The sequence below is a fragment of the Ipomoea triloba genome, chromosome 6 (assembly GCF_003576645.1).
Source record: "Ipomoea triloba cultivar NCNSP0323 chromosome 6, ASM357664v1".
Taxonomy (NCBI): domain Eukaryota; kingdom Viridiplantae; phylum Streptophyta; class Magnoliopsida; order Solanales; family Convolvulaceae; genus Ipomoea; species Ipomoea triloba.
In genome coordinates, this window is record NC_044921.1 from 15418826 (window position 1) to 15437054 (window position 18229).

At 34.5% G+C, this 18229-nt stretch overlaps 2 protein-coding genes across 2 annotated transcripts in view; both read right to left on the reverse strand.

The window, feature by feature from the left end:
* Nucleotides 1-18229, reverse strand: part of LOC116022221 (farnesyl pyrophosphate synthase 1-like) — a 462332-nt gene that overhangs the window by 157289 nt on the left and 286814 nt on the right. The gene's annotated exons all lie outside the window — the stretch shown is intronic.
* LOC116022212 (pentatricopeptide repeat-containing protein At4g16390, chloroplastic-like) lies at nucleotides 13937-16372 on the reverse strand. The gene has a single exon (XM_031262825.1). The coding sequence runs from the start codon at nucleotides 16270-16272 to the stop codon at nucleotides 14164-14166; it is 2109 nt and encodes a 702-aa protein (XP_031118685.1). The 5' UTR covers nucleotides 16273-16372; the 3' UTR covers nucleotides 13937-14163.

The following is an 18229-nucleotide window of genomic DNA, read 5'->3' on the forward strand; positions in this document are numbered from 1 at the left end:
ACGAGAAAAATCATCAATAATAGACATAAAATATCTACAGCCTCCTAGAGATTGGACCTTAGTCGATCCCCATAAATCAGAATGAATATATTCCAATACATCTTTGGTACGGTGTGTAGCAGTAGAGAAACTAACCCTCTTTTGTTTCCCAAAAACACAATGCTCACAAAATTGTAATTTTCCCGTACCTGAATTTCCCAAGAGGCCTTGCTTGCTCAGGATATGCATGCCTTTCTCACTCATATGCCCCAGACGCATATGCCATAGTTGAGTGAGATCTGCGTCGTCCACTGATGATGAGACTGCTGCTGAACCTGTCACAGTACTGCCATGCAACACATACAAGCTTCCAGAACGAGAAGCTTTCATGAGAATAAGAGAGCCTTTTATCACCTTTAGAACTCCACCTTCAGCTATGTACTTACACCCCAGAGATTCCAAGGTGCCCAAAGATATCAGGTTCCGTTTTAAGTCAGGAATATACCGAACATTGGTAAGAGTCCTAACAACGTTATCATGAGTACGGATCTGAACACTTCCAATTCCACTAACCTTACATTGGGTATTATTACCCATCAAGACAATTCCACTATCAACTGGTTCAAGAGAGATGAACCAGTCTCTATGAGGACACATGTGGAATGTACAACCAGAATCTAGAATCCACTCAGTTTCGCTCCGTTTGCTACCGGAACTAACAGATAACAAAACGTCACCCTCTGAATCACTAGCAACAACACTCGCTTCTGCGAATTTCTTTTCTCTCTCTTGTTTATTTTTCAACTTAAAGCATTCAGACACATCATGTCCATGCTTCTTACAGTACTTACAGGATTTGTTGGACTTACGACCTTTGGACTTAGATCTAGAATTTTTACTAGTTCCCCTTGTATCAAGTGAACGACCCCTAACAGTCAAACCCTCGCCTTTCTCCTCAGATTTAATTTCTAAGTCAAATTTTTCTTTGGACAACAGATTTGACTTAACATCATTAAAAGTAAGGGTTTCCCGTTTACCATATAACATAATTTCTTTGAAATGCTTATATGATTTAGGGAGAGAAACTAGTAACAAAACAGCCCGATCCTCATCATCAATCTCAATATCAATATTCTCCAAATCCAATAAAATTGAATTAAATTCATCTAAGTGAGAATTGATAGAAGTACCTTCCTCCATACGGATTGTGTACAACCACTCCTTCAGGCGTAACGTATTTGCCAGACTTTTGGTCATATAAAGCGAATCCAGCTTGGACCATAAATCTGACGTAGTCTTCTCACTTATTACCTCACGTAGAATTGCTTTAGATAGGCACAATTGAATGGTTGAACGTGCCTTGTCATCCAGATCTTCCCATTGCTCATCTGTCATTGTAGTCGGCTTCTTGTCTTTCCCGGCTATTGCTCGTTTCAAACCGTTCTGGGTTAGAACGGCTTCCATCTGAACCTTCCAAATGGAAAAGCTAATTTTCCCATCAAACTTCTCGACATCAAACTTGGTGACAGTTGACATCTTTGAAAATAATTCTCAATTAAACCGCTCTGATACCACTTGTTAGGGAATGAATTAACAAGCACTGCGGAAGCGGGTACGGTGATCGCGAATTGAGAATTATTATAGGAAGTAATAATATGGGAGAAATATAAAATGACAAATAAATGAGATATTAATTTTGGGGAGATTGAAATATAACTCTCTATAATTATTGTAAAGGAAATATTACAATAAAGAAATTGCTAAGCTTAAATTGGAAATTAAAGAAAGCTAGCAAATGAAAGAAAAATTCCTACTTGAGAATGAACTAGAGAGAATGAAGAGAATTGATGTTGGGATGATTTCCTTTGGCTGAACATAGCTCTATTTATACTAGCAAAAGGGGAGCAAAGCATGATGGAGAGCCATGTGATTGTGAGTTGGAGATGACACCATGTGATGAGGAGTGAGTTGTGATTATGGAGACCATGTGCGTGGTATGTGCAGCCATGTGAGAAGCCATGTGAGAAGAAGATTTGGCCACATGCATAATTATACTAACAGATTGCATGTCCCATAAACTAGAATTGCGAACTTCCTTTACTGATGATTTTTGAAACACGGACAAGGAATGAAACATCAAAGAGCACTATATAATGATGATCATAGATAGACAGAAATGGAGAGAGAACTTTTGAGAGATAAGAAGAAAAAACTGGAGGAGCATATGGGAGAGAGAGAAGATGAGAAACCTGTGACAAAAAAATTTGTATTTCTGTTGTGGGTGCGCTCACAGCTCACTGGATCTGCTGCAGCTGAAAATTCACGCGGCGGTCTTGCGAGTGGGCAGTCTTTTCCTTCCCAAATCCCATTCTGGTTTCACTGTGATTGTGGTGCCTGGCAATGTGTATTGCCCCGCCCAGGATTCGAGACCATCAAACAAGTAGTCCTCTACAAGCAACAAAATCCCAAGAACAAATTAGCAAGCAAATTTAAAATTTTTAGTCCAACTAAAAGTATCAAAGCAACAAATGGAGCTACAAAAAAAAAAAAGCTTACATATAATTTGACCTGAAAAATTTAAAAAAAAAAATAAAAAATTGAAACAACTAGCTAGAAGGAATCAAAGTCCAAAAAGGTATTCCAGCCTAATATGGCACAAGGAGAGAAACAAAGTATGTAATGGATACACGGGAAGATCAAAGCAAAATCATATATGAACAAATAAATCAAAGACATAAAGTTATTCAAAAAAAATATTAGACATATACACAATAGACATGAAAGACGTAAAACATACGATCAAATTCTACAATGTTGAATTGGCAATCCCACAGCAAATCTAGCTTTAAAAAAATTCTTACATATAATCAAGTTTTAAAAAATAAAAGAAAAAAATTGAAACAAGTAGACAAGGAATCAAAGTCTAAAAAGAGTGGGAAACAAAGTTAGATAAAAAGAACGATTATAGCAAAATCGAATTTTTAACAAAAAATCTCATACAAAATTAAAGTCTTGGAATTGAAAGATATTTTTGATATATGTGATAGCTCTATTTCTAAACACCTTTCTAACCTCTATTTTATCTATTTTTTTTTAGCTAAGTGTTAATATTTTAGTGGGATTTACTACTCGTTTGTGTGTTTTTGTGTTTAACTGTTTATAGGTGAAATTCTCCACAACGAGTAGCAAAGGAAGCATATTGGGGTGCATTGGATCAATTTTAGTAGCATAGGGTCCCACTCAAGGAAGAATAGGAGCAGCGAAGCGCAAAACGGAGCAGGAAGCAAAGTGGAAGATATGAAACGGGCACCCACACGGGCTGTGCAGGTGCCCATGTGTGCTCGTCCCGAAAATCACTCTGCATCACCAACACGGCCCCCCTACACGGCCCGTGTAAGGGGCCGTTTCGATCTGTGCTGTCTGTTTTTATGTGTTTTTGTTGCATTTTTGTTAAGTTCTGAAACCTAGCTAGCTTAGACTCATTCTCTCTCATTCCTATAGCCAACATTAGCTTAGAATAGCATAGATTTATACTTAGATACACATTATTGGAGGCTTTATTTTGTGGATTTGGAGTGGATTCCACCAACCTCTTCATCTACATTTAATAAAAAAGTTTCTATTTCCTTTCTTTCTCTCTTCTTTACATTTATTGCTTTGTTTATGATTTCCTTGCATATATTTGCTATGTCTATGCTCCAAATGAGTGAGTAGTTTCTTATTTGGGTTAGATTAGGGTGTTATTGCTCCTATTGATGCTAGAAATGTAGTTATTGTATAAAGGGATGAACAAACCAACTAGGGTTCTTGAGTTTGAATTGAGTCTTTAATCTATCTTGTAATAATTGTTACGTAGCAATTGTTGCTTGTGTTTGGAAAGTCTTTCATCTCAATGGAAATTGGATGGAAGACTAGAGCCTTCTCAATCTCAAACCCATTTTCCTTCTATGAAAATAGGGGTAGATTGAGGCTTAAATATGCTTTTGTTCTTCAAGAACTTGGGTTGATACACCACGAAAGTGGGGCGATCCTTGTTCTAATCCTTGTTATTGCTAGGATTAGGATTAGTCCAACAAAACTAGGATCACCTAAGTTTAAAAAAAAAAAGGTACTAAAATTGATGTATTTAATCTTTGTAACCTACTGAAACACAAAGAGTCAACAGATGCCTCCGCTAAGGCTCAAACCCACTCCCTTCCACATAGGAGTGTACACCGGATGCCACTGGACCACAAGGTCTTTGGCATATATATATATATATATATATATATATATATATATATATATATATATGATCATTCTTTTATAGTTGTTGTGTATTTTCTTTGGTATGTCATAATTAAATTCATTTGATTAATTAATTATATTAATTAGATTCCTATTAATTCTTATAATTATAAATAGTAAATTGATTTTATTATTTTTTTTGAAGGAGATTTGTTTAATTCTTATTCCGACATAAATTTAATATAACGTCGTTTTGGTTCTTTTAATTAACAGCTTTTCCATTTTCTGTTCGACCTTAACTTATAAGATGTGTTATGTGTATTTTATGATGACATTCTGTGCATTCTGTTGTGACATTCTGTATAATCTAGTCATTCATTCTGTGTATTCTAGTATGTAATTCTGTACATTATTGATTTCCAATACCATATCTCATGAAACAACAGAGATAATACTTAGTCTAATTATTTTGTATATTCTATTAATAAGTTCTGTGTATTCTGGTATATGATTCTATGTATTTTGGTATATAATTTTGTACATTATTAAATGATATGTGTATTCTTTTATATACTTATGTATATTAATGATCTAATTTTTTATACTTAATGTTATTGCGGTATTGAAAATCAATAATGCAAAGAATTATATACTAGAATACACATAAACACTCGATAAAATTCACAGAATCACTACCCTAAGTTTAGCATTCCTGTTTCAGGAGGTATGGTATTGAAATTACTAATGTACAGAATTATATAATAGAATACACATAAAAATATATAGAATTACACATGATGGGAATTGAATGGACGGAACGATGTCCGTCGCACGTCGTTTCAGACCAAGGTCCACAGTGCACTGTGTACTAATAGGATCGAGAACCCCCCCCCCTCCCCCCCGCCTTCTATTGATATATTTTTTGAGTACTATTGACTCTATTACAATGTAGTATCTGTTCATAGTTACTTTCTCAACGAAATGAAGCACAAAGAGCCAATATCGCCTCCACTGAGACTCAAACCCACCCCTACCATGTGGGGGTGCAACCGGGTGCCACTAGACCACAAAATCTTTGACATTGAATATATAAGATTGATATTATAACATTGAATATTGAATTATGATCACGGAGTTATTAATGATAACAATTAAATATTTTTACTAGTTTGGAATCTTCATTAAATAATTATCAATTGATATTAATAATTACATTTGTGTAGTCTTCTAAATTTAGAAATTAGAATGTAACATCAATTTTTTTTTTCAATGATATAATATTACATCAATTTGAGTATTTAATGTTAGTAGAAGTTATGTGTTTTTAACGTACTCCATTTGTTGGATCTGGTTAATAAAAATTAATTTGAACTATATATTTTTTAATTTTATAATAATTAATCTTGTTTTGAGAGTGTGTGTATATATATGATTTGTGGGTATGTGTGGGCGTGCATGTATATATATCCACATATGATCTTTCTTTTATAATTTTTGAATATTTTCTTTGGTACCCATGTCCTAATTTTTTTTTTTTTGACAACAAACCGGTTGAGAAGTGCTGCCAGTCTAGGTTGTGTATATTTACGAATATTTTTTTCATTTATGCATAAATATTAATTGTTTACCAGATTCTTATTTGAGAAAGGCGTTTTAAAATTTTCTAGACCTAGAGAAATTGTTTTAATTTGAATCATTATTTACTTTCCACAAATTTGTGGAAGGAGATATTTTTCCAAATGCAAAAAAATCTTATATTTGATGTACGAGCTTACGTCAGGAAACTGCATGCCACGAAATCACTAACGACATTCATCACCCAACTCTCTCCTATATAGTGTTGGCTAAACTTTAGCCTTCACCAAAACAATTAGTGCACAACCTCAAAATGGAGACAAACTTGTTCCATTTTATTACTTGATTAGGGTCTTATATGTTCTCCTTTTCATCTAAGGTAGAACTTCTGCTTGTTCTTTATTTACCCTATTGATGTTTGATTGATCTTTGTTTCGACCTCTCGACCTAACAAAAATAACTTTCTAGACTTTGATTTCTTCTTTGGTTATTTCTTTTTCTTTTTTTTTTTTTTTAAGCTCTAATCATGGTTTTCTTGTGAGATTTTTTTGGCTTGCTTTTCATTCTTCTCTAAACATTCCGAACTACTTTTCGGATATAAGCTTGCATTTAAACACATAGGTATGGTGATTGTTTGTCCTTTTTTCTTTTTTTATTTATTTTGTAAAAAGACATAAAATCAATCTAATATATGTTTCACCTCTTTCATGTCTAATGTATATTGAGTATATGTCTTAGTTTTTTTTGTTTTTTTTTTTTTTTGATGAATTATATGTGCAATGTTTGATTTTTTTTCATTGTATGTATGAAATGGGAGTGTTTTTTATATCCATATGATTTTGCTATAATCTTTCTCTGTTTATCTAGTATTATGTTTTCCTTGGTGAGCCACTCCAAAAATACATTTATAAACTTTGATTCCTTATTTGGTTGTAACTTGTTTGCTTTTATTTTTTTTTAGATATGATTATATGAAAGAGTTTTTAAAGCTAGAAGTTTTTTTTTTTAATTTACAGGAGACTATGGTCCAACATTGTAGAATCAAATCTTATGTTTCACCTCTTTCATGTCTAATGTATATGTCTTAGTTTTTTTTTTTTTTTTTTGTGAATAATTATATGTGTGAGATTTTTTGTCATTCTTCAAATGAGAGTATTTTTTGAGTTAATACCCAAAATGATCCTCCGATTATTAGCTAATACTCGATTTACTCCCAAAATATTTTTTGTACCCATCAATTTAATCCTCTGTCTTTTGAAACGGTACGCAATGCCGTCCACCATTAGAAATTGATTGTTTCCACAATTATTATCAAGGGCAAACTTGTCTTTTAAATTTATGAAACCAATTTCTTCGTTGTTATATTCAATTTGCGTCCAGAACACAACATACCTTTCCTCCTCTGCCCTAGCTAGGGTCACCCCATTTGCGATTACACTCACGGAAATTGAAGATTTGCTCACGCCAGGAGTAAGAAGAGCATATCACTGCCAAGGAGGATGCATAACAGAGAGGCTTCTTCATCATCCTCTAGGTCAGTGAAGCAAAGATTACACTTTGGAGAAGTGATTCCAATTCTCCATTGTAATTGTGGTAATGAGTTAACCGCCCTTCAAACCTCATGGAGTTCTGAGAATCCTGGACGAAGATTTTGGAATTGTGTTGGTATCAATGTAAGCAATTAGCTATAATTTTAGTTTAGTTTTTTTTTTTTTTGGAATTGTGCAAGTTCACAGTGTAATTCACATATCGCTTGTTTTTGGATTTTTTTTTCTTTTTCGTTTTCGTTTGCGGTTAGCCATTACCAATTTTGTTGGAGTAATTGTGTGTATACAGGAAATGCACTCATGTGGATTTTTTGCTTGGTTTGATCCTCCAATGTGCTCATGATCGAAGAAGATCATTCCCAGATTGTTGAAGAGGGTGAACCGAAATGAGGAAGAAATTGAGAGGCTCAAAGCATCCAGATTACGAAGTGGCAATGGTCCAAATTTGTAATGGAAAATGGCTCAAAGCATTGTTATTGGTAGCAATAGGAGTAGTAATAGGACTAGTAACGAGTAATGTAATGCCAAAGAAATGTGGACAACCTAGTGATCTTTATAGGTTGTCATGACCAATATATAATTGTACTGTTCACTATTTTGTATGTACAATGTTCATTATATTATGGTTCTTAATTCATTGGCCATGCTTTATTTTGTATTGAAATTGGTCTTTGAGAAAGAAATGCATACAATCAGCAAAAACATAAATTATATTAATTGGGCAAAAAATACCCCTTAACAATTTGGTTTGTTTGTATCTAACATTGCACCCAAAAAAAAAAAAAAAAGCATGCTTCTGCCATGGTATTGCCAACCTAGGCAATATTGCCTCCCAAAAAAAAAATCAAGGCTTAGACTGCCAACAAAAAGAAAAGAAACCATGTCAACAGTTTGATTTTTTCCTTTTCAGATATTAACAAAACCATGCTAACAATATCACCCAAAACACTACCATCAATTCTACCAACACTACCCACAGTTCACTCAAGTTCAATAGGTGCACTGATATTTCCTTTGAATTTGGACTTGAACCCCACGGTAGACATTGTCTAGTACGTTCTTGTAGCCACATGCTTTGTCTTCACTTGCCTTTTCAAGCCAAGGGTCTTTTGCTTTTTTGAAGTAGGGGTTGTTGAATTGCCCTTTCTTCTCTAACTCGCTTTCTCACTTTCTTTGTCTTGACCAAATCATGTGTTCAATTTTCTCAAAAAAAATGGCACTTGTACTAATTGCACCACCTCATGTCCAACTTCAACCTGTCAATTGCATTTAATAGTTCATTTAACCAATCATCAATGTTTAAAATTAACTAGCACAATAATTAAGCATTAAAGTTGAAATTAAACTACCTCAAGTGATGGATTTTCTGGATTCCTAGGCATATTTATGTTATGCACTTCATCATTTTCTACTTCAAACGGAATACAAACACATTAACATACTTCATCTACAACCTAAAACTGTAAAACAAATTCAAACCAGCATTTAAGCCTTAAAAATACCTCAACAAATGGGTTTTCTGTTGCACCTGGCAGATTTAGGCTATGCATTTCATCATTCCCTACTTCAAACTGAAACAAGGACATAAACATAATTCATCCACAACCTAAAACTATAAAGCAAATGCTAATCAGATTTGGCCTGTAAAATTACCTCAACAAATGGATTCTCTATTTCACCTGGCAGATTTATGCTATGCATTTCATCATTCAACAACATTACTCAATTTAACCAAAGAAGTTGTGTTTGGGTTAGTCCTTTGTATCTCAAGGTAGTAGTTCCAAAACTTGTTGAAATAATCTTTAAGATCTCCTTTAATTGCAGCCCTAGCAAGCTTCATGACCTTTAATGCTTGCCTCTTGGTCACAGTGAAATGCTCATCACTACATACATACTTAATTTGGCCCTAAACTCCTTGGTTGTCCATGTAGAATGGCCTTTTACCTCATTCTTCCACCTTTTTGCCAACACAGTTGCCTTTACCATTCTGTTTTCTTTCACCCAAGGACACTCAATATGGGAATCATTAAAGGTAGTAACTCTCCAAGTATTAGAATGTTGCTCTAACCTAAGAGTGATTGATCATGGGCATCCATTTTGTTTGCAAGTCACCACACATCGAACCTTATCATTTTTGGAGAATTTTAAATCTTCTCATTCTTAAGAGCATACTGTATTATGACCTCTTTAAAATCAGATTTCGAAGCAAATTTTAATCAAATACTAAACACAGGACATTCCATGTCAGTACCTAAAATGTGGCAATTTTTCTGCTTCCCCTTCTTCATCACTACCATATGGTGACCTGGCCTTCATCAAAATACTCAACCGGAGTGTCATTATTTTTCCCATAGTCTTGTTTTTCACCCACACCTTTCTCATTGGCCAATACACCATCATACTCCACAGTTGAATCAATTGATCTTGCAAATTCAATGTCATCACCTTCTTGTTCATTGTAATAAATATTACAATCAAACAAGACATCCTCACTACCCTCCTCTTCACTTACTGCATCCAATTCACCCAAACCAACCCATACCTCAACTTCTGATCTCTTGCCCTACCTTCAAAATCTATTAAATCCCAGGCCTTTAAATCTGAAATCACCTTAGTCACTTTATCCCCAACCAATGCATATACATTACAGTCCTCAATTTTGTACCCTAAGTCATTAAGTAGATCCTTAATAGTCATATAACCCCATTCATCTACTTCAACATTGTCAAAATAATCTGAGGAGCCTCCCACATAGGTAGTAGGTCTAGAATGACTTAAGTTTCCCCCATGTCTAATCTTAACTGTAAAAAGTTTATTTTCTTCTCCTGATTTTAGTAGGTAAACAAAAAAATATATAAATAAACCAACAAACATTACAAAGCAGCAATAACGTAACTCAATTCAATATGTGGTCCCCAACCTAATAAAGACAACAAAGGAAAAAATGGCAGTAAACTACACACCATGGACCCTACACTAAGCTGGAAAGTACTTCGAGTAAACAACACAACATTTAGAGTATTATATATACCAAAAACCTCTAATTTACACTCACTTTGGCACTAGAAAAATCGAATAATCAACAACCAAGGTCAAGAATCACATACTGTAATTTGGGATTTCACCACTTCCAATCCTTCTGCTATACCCCATTCTTGAAGCAAAAGCGCCCAACTCTAGCTAATTGCAGTGCAATTTCCACTCGAGTTCCAGATTATGCTTTGATTTCTACGATTTTCGTAAACATAGCGAGATTTTTATTTTTGTAATGGAAAGTGTATCATTTCTATTCAAGGGGGACCTCATAGCCTGGAAGCAGAGACATAGCCTGGAAGCTTTGCTTCACTGAACGGAATGGTAGAGACAATTTGATCCTTTTATAGATGACAGTAAAATTTTCTGTAATTATTTAACTTTTATTTCGTATAATATAACAAATTTTAAAATTTACTGCGATCCAGCACTAAATATTACTCAAAAGATAACAAATTGTTTGTGGCATTGAACAACTCTTTTTTTCTTTGTTTATATATTATTTGATTAGTAAGAAAAAGAAATGTAACCAAAGTATTACTCTATGGATGGAAAATAAGTCTTTTCCTTTTAAAGTGATAATTTAATTCATTATATGTTTATTTAATGAAAAAGATTACACAAATATTTATGTTTGAATGCTAGAATTTTGAGAAAACTGATTGAAAATGCAAAATCGGTTGAGGCACGGCTGGAAATCTCGTTGTTTCTATCCAACCATAATGTTGGCCGGTATTTTAAAATTTTAAAAATTTAACGACGGACAAAAATCGTAGCAAATTCGTAGCTAAATACCTTCTAACAATAAAGAATGACAACGAAATAGCGATGGAAATATCTGTCGCTAGATTTAGCGACGGAGTATTCCATTGCTATTCCATGCAAAATTCGCCATTCACATTATCGCGAGGAAGAAATTAGCGACGGATTTTTTTTGTTTAGCGACGGAGAAATCTCTGATATTCTTCTGTTAATTTCTTGCTCATCATAAACATTGTCTAAGTCTAAAAAATATCCATTATAATTTATTCCTTGTCATTCACATTATCGCGAGGAAGAAATTAGGGACGGATTTTTTTTTGTTTAGCGACGGAGAAATCTGTTGCTAAATTCAGCAACGGATTTAGAATTTGTCGCAAGTGAAAGCGACGCCACTTTTAGCGAGGGACATAATCCGTCGCTATTCACTTTAACGACGGATTTTTCTGTAACGACGGATTTTTTCCTTTTTAACGACAGAATTTTTCGTCGCTATTTTCACGAATTTTGATAGTTATTTTCGCTTTTTTTGTTACTGTGTATTCATATGATTTTGCTATAATCTTTCTCTATTTATGTATTATTATGTTTTTCTTTGTGAGTCACTCCAAAAACACATTTCTAAACTTTGATTCCTTATTTGGTTGTTTCAACTTTTTTGGTTTTATTTTTTTTTTAGATATGATTATATGTAAATAATGTAATATTTTTTAAAGTCATTATAATATTCATTGAAGAACTATAAACATGTAATGCTATAAAGTATTCATACAAACTATGAAATAATGTTGTTATTTCATTATTTAAAGAAGTAATATTAATATAATCCGGGTCCGCAGGATAAACTAATTCTAAACATTTATAATAATTTTGAATTGTAAAAAGATATTTTTACATACTAATTTGTCGCGGGATCAAATACATTGCAATTAAATAAATTAAAGGAATATTTCTATAATATTCAAAGAATTTTGATTTAATATATAAAATAGCCTTAGACAATATAGGACTGTCAGGAAATTCATAAAGTTTACCAACAATATTTATAGTATAAATTAAAAATAAATGTGTAGTTGGATAATATACACCAAACAAAGTGAAAATTGCATCATTAAATTATTTTAATAATTCACAAATTTTTGTACAAACATCCTAGTGCTGCGAAAATAAATGGATTTCATTGTTATTTAAAAAAAAAACGTAACAAATCCTTATATTGAATAGTATTGCATGATAAATTAAAAATAGAATTTCAACGAGTTGGTACATCATGAGGAAATCTTATTATTTCTTTTACAAAATCTACTAAGTTCTTTTTGAGCATTTGAATGTTTCCACAAATAAATAATTGCATCTCTAATTGGTTTAATTTAATACTATTACTAAGTGAAACCAAATCAAATTGAACACATATGACATATGTGAGCATAAATATAATATAAACATAAATGTGCAGTCCAACTATCAGCTTAGATTTTTAGTTGGATGGAGCACATGATTCAATTTGGTATCAGAGCCATGCAAAAGGTCATGAGTTTGAAACTTTGCGTCACCCCTAAAAAAAAGGTCCAATTGGATGGAACAGTATTATTCGAAACATTATCAAATCCAATTGCAAAAATTTTGTATTTATAAAAAATATTTTGTAACTTATTATAAAGTGTGCAAAGTGTTGTTCATTAAAACAATGAAAAATATTCTCAAAAAAACAAAAAAAAAAAAAAAACAATGAAAAATAAGAATTCTTTTATGGAGTACCCAATCACTATCAACCCAATGACATGTAACTCCCTAATAAGAATGTTCCCTCCAATTATCACACCAAATATCAGCACATATAGTGACACCCAATGACATGTAACTCCCTAATAAGAATGCTCCCTCTAATTATCACACCAAATATTAGCACATATAGTGACACGATCAGAATGTGATTGCAAAGTAGAAATTAATTTTATTTTCATATTTATATAATTTATACAGATGGCGAGTAGTATGAGTATGAGGTCAATAACACATTTGAAGATATATTCCACCCCATCCAAATTCTTTAAAATCAAGATTTTGACCAAAACTAAAAGCTAATTCATCAATAGCAACCATTTCAACAAATTTACGTCTAGTTTTAATTGGTCATTTGAATATATAACAAAATAAAGTATTACATTTAGTGGCATACCTGCTAATTTGTTGTTGAGTTTGTGTATTTACCTCTTTGTCCAGATGCTTTAAGCTTATATGTTTTCAGTATGTCTCATATCAGCCGAATTTTGACCATTGGTACTCCATATCAACCAGAAGATCATATTATTGTTTCGAATATTGACGTTAGAATCAAAGGAAGAATGAAAAGGTACAAAATTTATCATATTATTGTTTCGAATATTGACGTTAGAATCAAAGGAAGAATGAAAAGGCACAAAATTTATACTTGTAAAATACAAAATGTCATACAATAATTATTAACATGCCTTCTAGCTACGGACTTATTAAGAGAACATATTTCTCATCTTATTTCGATGTGGGAAATTGACCGAGGCTTTCATGGGGAGAAAATGGAGCAGAGAACTATGATGTACAAGTGTTTATGCCTGATGTTCGACAGCCATGAGAATTGCGTTATATCGTTGTTCACCAAAAACTTAGGAATGTAGATACCTTTAAATATGATGACATTATTCTAGTCTTGGTACTACATTTATATGTTTTGGATAAGGGGCTCTAGCTGTGAATTAAGAATTTTTTTAAAAACAAAATACAAATACAAATATAGCTAGTCAACTCACTTTGTATAAAAAGACCAAAATGTCCTCGTATTTAACTTCAGCCTGTTTTTATACCTTCATTGCTCATCTCTGAAGTCAGAACTCAGAAACACATATTATATGGTCACAATAGAATGCATCCCGAGAGCAAATAAGATTGGCAAAGTTTACTCTATGCATATAATCAGTGCTAGAGAAGAAGAAGAAGAAGAATATCATGACTGTTCACACCATAGCCTAAGAATCTCCTCAATAATTTAAAGAACATAAGCCAAATGTTAAGATTGATTAAGAACCAACTCCTTAGCAGCAACAACCTGCTCAGAATGTCTAGATTTCAACCACAACATAGCTGCAATATTTGTTGTCAAAAACCAGCCAGGCAGGTGTGGTGCCTCATGAAATGGAGCATTTAGTTCCTTTAGATGCGACTCGAATACGCCTTTCAAACCTTTCTTAGAATATTTGTGCTTGACATGTCCCGTGTTGATCCCAAGCACCGGTGGGAGCTCCTCGCCGTTTTCAATCGTTTCGTTCAAGTCATTCATCCAGACGTGAAATGCGGTCAGTGCTGTCCCAAAGGACAGGCTCTTCAGATGCAACGACCACCGAGTAGGTTCTTTGGATTGTATATCAGTGTATATATCAAGCGCGATTCCAAGGGCTAACAACTCGCAAGCTTTTTCGATTTGATTAAGGTTCACACATATATCAATTAAGCTGCTGCAATAAGCTTTTCTGAAAACAGTACCAATAGAATTAAAGAGTTCTACAGCTTCCCTCTTTAAAGCCTCACCTTCAGCATTCCCTTCGTCCTTCAGGAGTTTCACAATGTAACCGAGCTTTGGGTTGGCCTTCTCAATGCAATTGGACAATTTATTCATTTCTTCCTTGGGTATCTGGACCAGCACGTTGAGAAGACAACTGCAAAATCGCTCATCGGGGCTCAAACCTAAGCCTGCAAGCCGATCAAATGTCCTCACGACATCATCTAAACGATTAGCCTTCCCATAACATTGAACTAGTGAGGTTAGTACAAAAATATCGGGCTCTAACCCTACTTCTGCCATTTCATCCAATACGGCTTCTGCCTCTAAGACCTTCCCACTGCAAGAATATATTTTGATCAAAGAAGAATATGTCCAATGGTCAGGCTTGCACAATTCTGAACTCTTCATATCCTTGTAAATTTCAATTGCCTCATCTGTCACTCCTAGATCAGCACACGTCGCAAGCAGGGTATTATACAAAACAGTATTCAATTCCATTCCTTTCTCCTTCATTTCTCTATACACATTTATACAATCTTCGCCATAGCGAGCCTTGCCATATGCCTGAATCAGTGCAGCATAGGTAGACCAATTTGGTTGGAACCCATTTTGTACCATTTCCAAGTAGATGTTCTTAGCCTGCCATGGCCTCCTAGCTCTTCCCATGGCATCCAACAAATTGTTATACACAAGCAAATTAGGCTTGGTACCAAGTGCCTTCATTTCCTCATACACATTCAAGCACCCATCAAAATTGCCCGAAGCACCATAAATCCTCATCAATGTGGAGAATGTTACGACATCAATACGCCATTTCTCTGCCCTTGCACGGTCGTACAAGCTCAACGCCTTATCCACATTCCCTGACCTTCCATAACAATCAATCATGGCCGAGTAAGTAACAATATCTGGTTTACACCCAAACTCCGGCATCTTGTCGAACCACTCCACACCTTTTTCAGGCAAAGAGCTGAGCCTAGCGCAGCTAATAATGGTTGAGAACGTAATATTATCTGGCTTAACACCTCTCTCGAGCATTTCATCAAACAGTTTCTCCGCACGACTCAAATCTTTATTCTTCTTTAACACTTTCAAAGTCACATTATACAGAATCACCTCCTTCTTCAATTTCATCGTCCGCAGGAAGTAATTGAGCGCCAGAAGCGCTGTTTCAGGGTTCGACATATTGTTAAGAATAACCACAGCGTCTTGTTCTACTGCTTTATCCCCCAAAGCAGCCAGCACGCTCGACACTTCTCCTTCATTTGCGCTGCAAGAATCCAAAGATTGCGAAATACGCACCAGAGAAGAGTACTTGAAGTCATTACTGATCTGTCTTAGCTTAGAAGCTCTGGGGCTATTGGGATTGATCCAGACGTTGATTTTTGACGAAGATTTAGTCTTTTCGTCTGGGTGCTGAGAATTTGAAGTTCTTTTTGAAGTCTGAGTCGGTTCTTGCACGGAGACTTGGGAGATCTGGAGAGAAGGGGCTCTGCGGATTCTGAAGGAGAGAGTGCTGGGTTTGGGAGAGAGTTGGAGAAAGTGGGCAGGATGGAGAGAGTTGCAGAAGAGCTGGGGATCTTGGGAGAGAGAGGCAGAGCCGATGTTGTATGCCATTTCTCTCTCTGTTTTACACTCTGAAACTTGGATTCTCACAGAGCTATAGACTATGGAGGTCAAAAGAGTAGTAACCACAATCTAAGCTTACTTCCTTATCAGGCGCAGAGCTATGACTATGGAGTATGGACTATATATATAGGTTTTTCCATTCTGCGAGACTAGATATTCAATAGTCCATTCTTCAAAAAAATAAAAAATAAAAAATTCAATAGTCTATTTAAGACTATTGAATTTTTTATTTTTTATTTTTTTGAAGAATGGACTATTGAATTATCAAATTCAATGTTTATGAAATTTAATTTAAAACTTGTGTGAAATTGTCTCAATCCGTAGAAGGGATTGATTTTTTATTTTTATTAATGAGGTCAAATATATGACTTATTAATCAAAGACCTGACCCGTGTCACAAATTGAAACCTGTGAATTGATTTCAAATTACTCAATTCTCAATTATTAAAAAGAATATATTTGAGTCTGTGAAACTTCATTACAAATATATGTTGCATTTGGGGATCGGGCAGTCGGGGACGGGGTGGGAATTTTTCCAATTCTTCGCCGAAGACGGGTGGCGATGGGGATACCCTTCCCTGCCTCGTCCCGTCCCCGAATAATTATATATATATATTCTTCCAATTGATTTTTATTCTGTATTCTTCTAATTGAGTCCCCACCATGTCTCCGTAAAGTGAGTGGTGTGGGTCTCTTCAGGTCGAGTGAAATGTTGTATTTCCAAGATCATAAGAAAGAAACTTAATTTGAGACAGCTTAATGTATGAATAAGAATGGAAGATAAGAATATCGAGAAAGGAGAAACCGGACAAGAATATCGAAACCAATGCATACTTTTCAAAAAAAAAAATTTTTTTAAACTTTTCAAATACTTTTGTTTAATTTTTAAATTTGATTATTTTAATTATAAATCTATCAATATATCAATATATATTATAATTACGGAAATTATATTATAGAATTTGCCTATATATATTAATAAATATTATTTACATATACGAGGTAATATATAATCATTAAGGAAATGCATCCAATTAGAATTTAAATTTATTAATACAAGAATTTTCTTTGTTATTATTCATATTGTTGGAATTATAATATATATGAAATACACTTAGGAATAAATCAAATTAATTATGTAAATTTTTCTCTATAAATTTATCTATCTATATATATGTGTGTGTGTGTGTGTGTGTGTATGTATGTATGTATGTATGTATGTATGTGCGCGCGCTCATCGATCCTATCACAATAAAATGGTGAAAAACAGTTAGGAGGTGGTTATGTCAACTTTGCACAGGCGCTGCACGGGTGTCGCATGGGTGTGTGTTGCCTGTGCGGAAAAAATAACATCCTAGAATTAGGAGACATTTTGTACATTTTATATTGTACATTTGAAAATATTTATATTTTTTCAAAAATTTTATTTAAATTCATAATAACATAATTTTGTTCGTGCATGGCCGGGAAAGTACTAGTATATATATAAATTAGGAGTAACCCTAATCTTCAATCATAAATAGACAGTCCAGCCACTACCTTCATTCCCTCTCGCCAAGCCCATTGCAGCACTGCTCTACAGTCCACTGCTTCCATTCACTTCAATCCTTCATTCCTGCATCAGGCAATCAGTACATCACCGGTCACGCAAGGTCTAGCCGCCTCCACCGCAGCTTCTCCGGTCGCCACTGCCTCCTCCCCGGCTCCACCACAGCTTCGACGGTCGCCGGTCACAACTCCACTGCTCCAGTCACTGCCTCCAAATCTCCAATCCTCCATCAGACCATCATCTCCTCCAGCCACAGCCTCCAAAGCTCCAGCCGCCTCTACCGCAGCTTCGCCGGTCGCCACTGCCTCCTCCACCACAGCTTCGCCAGTCGACGGTCACAACTACAGGCTCACGGGTATGGTATTAAATGTTTAAGTGTTTATGCTTTATCATTAC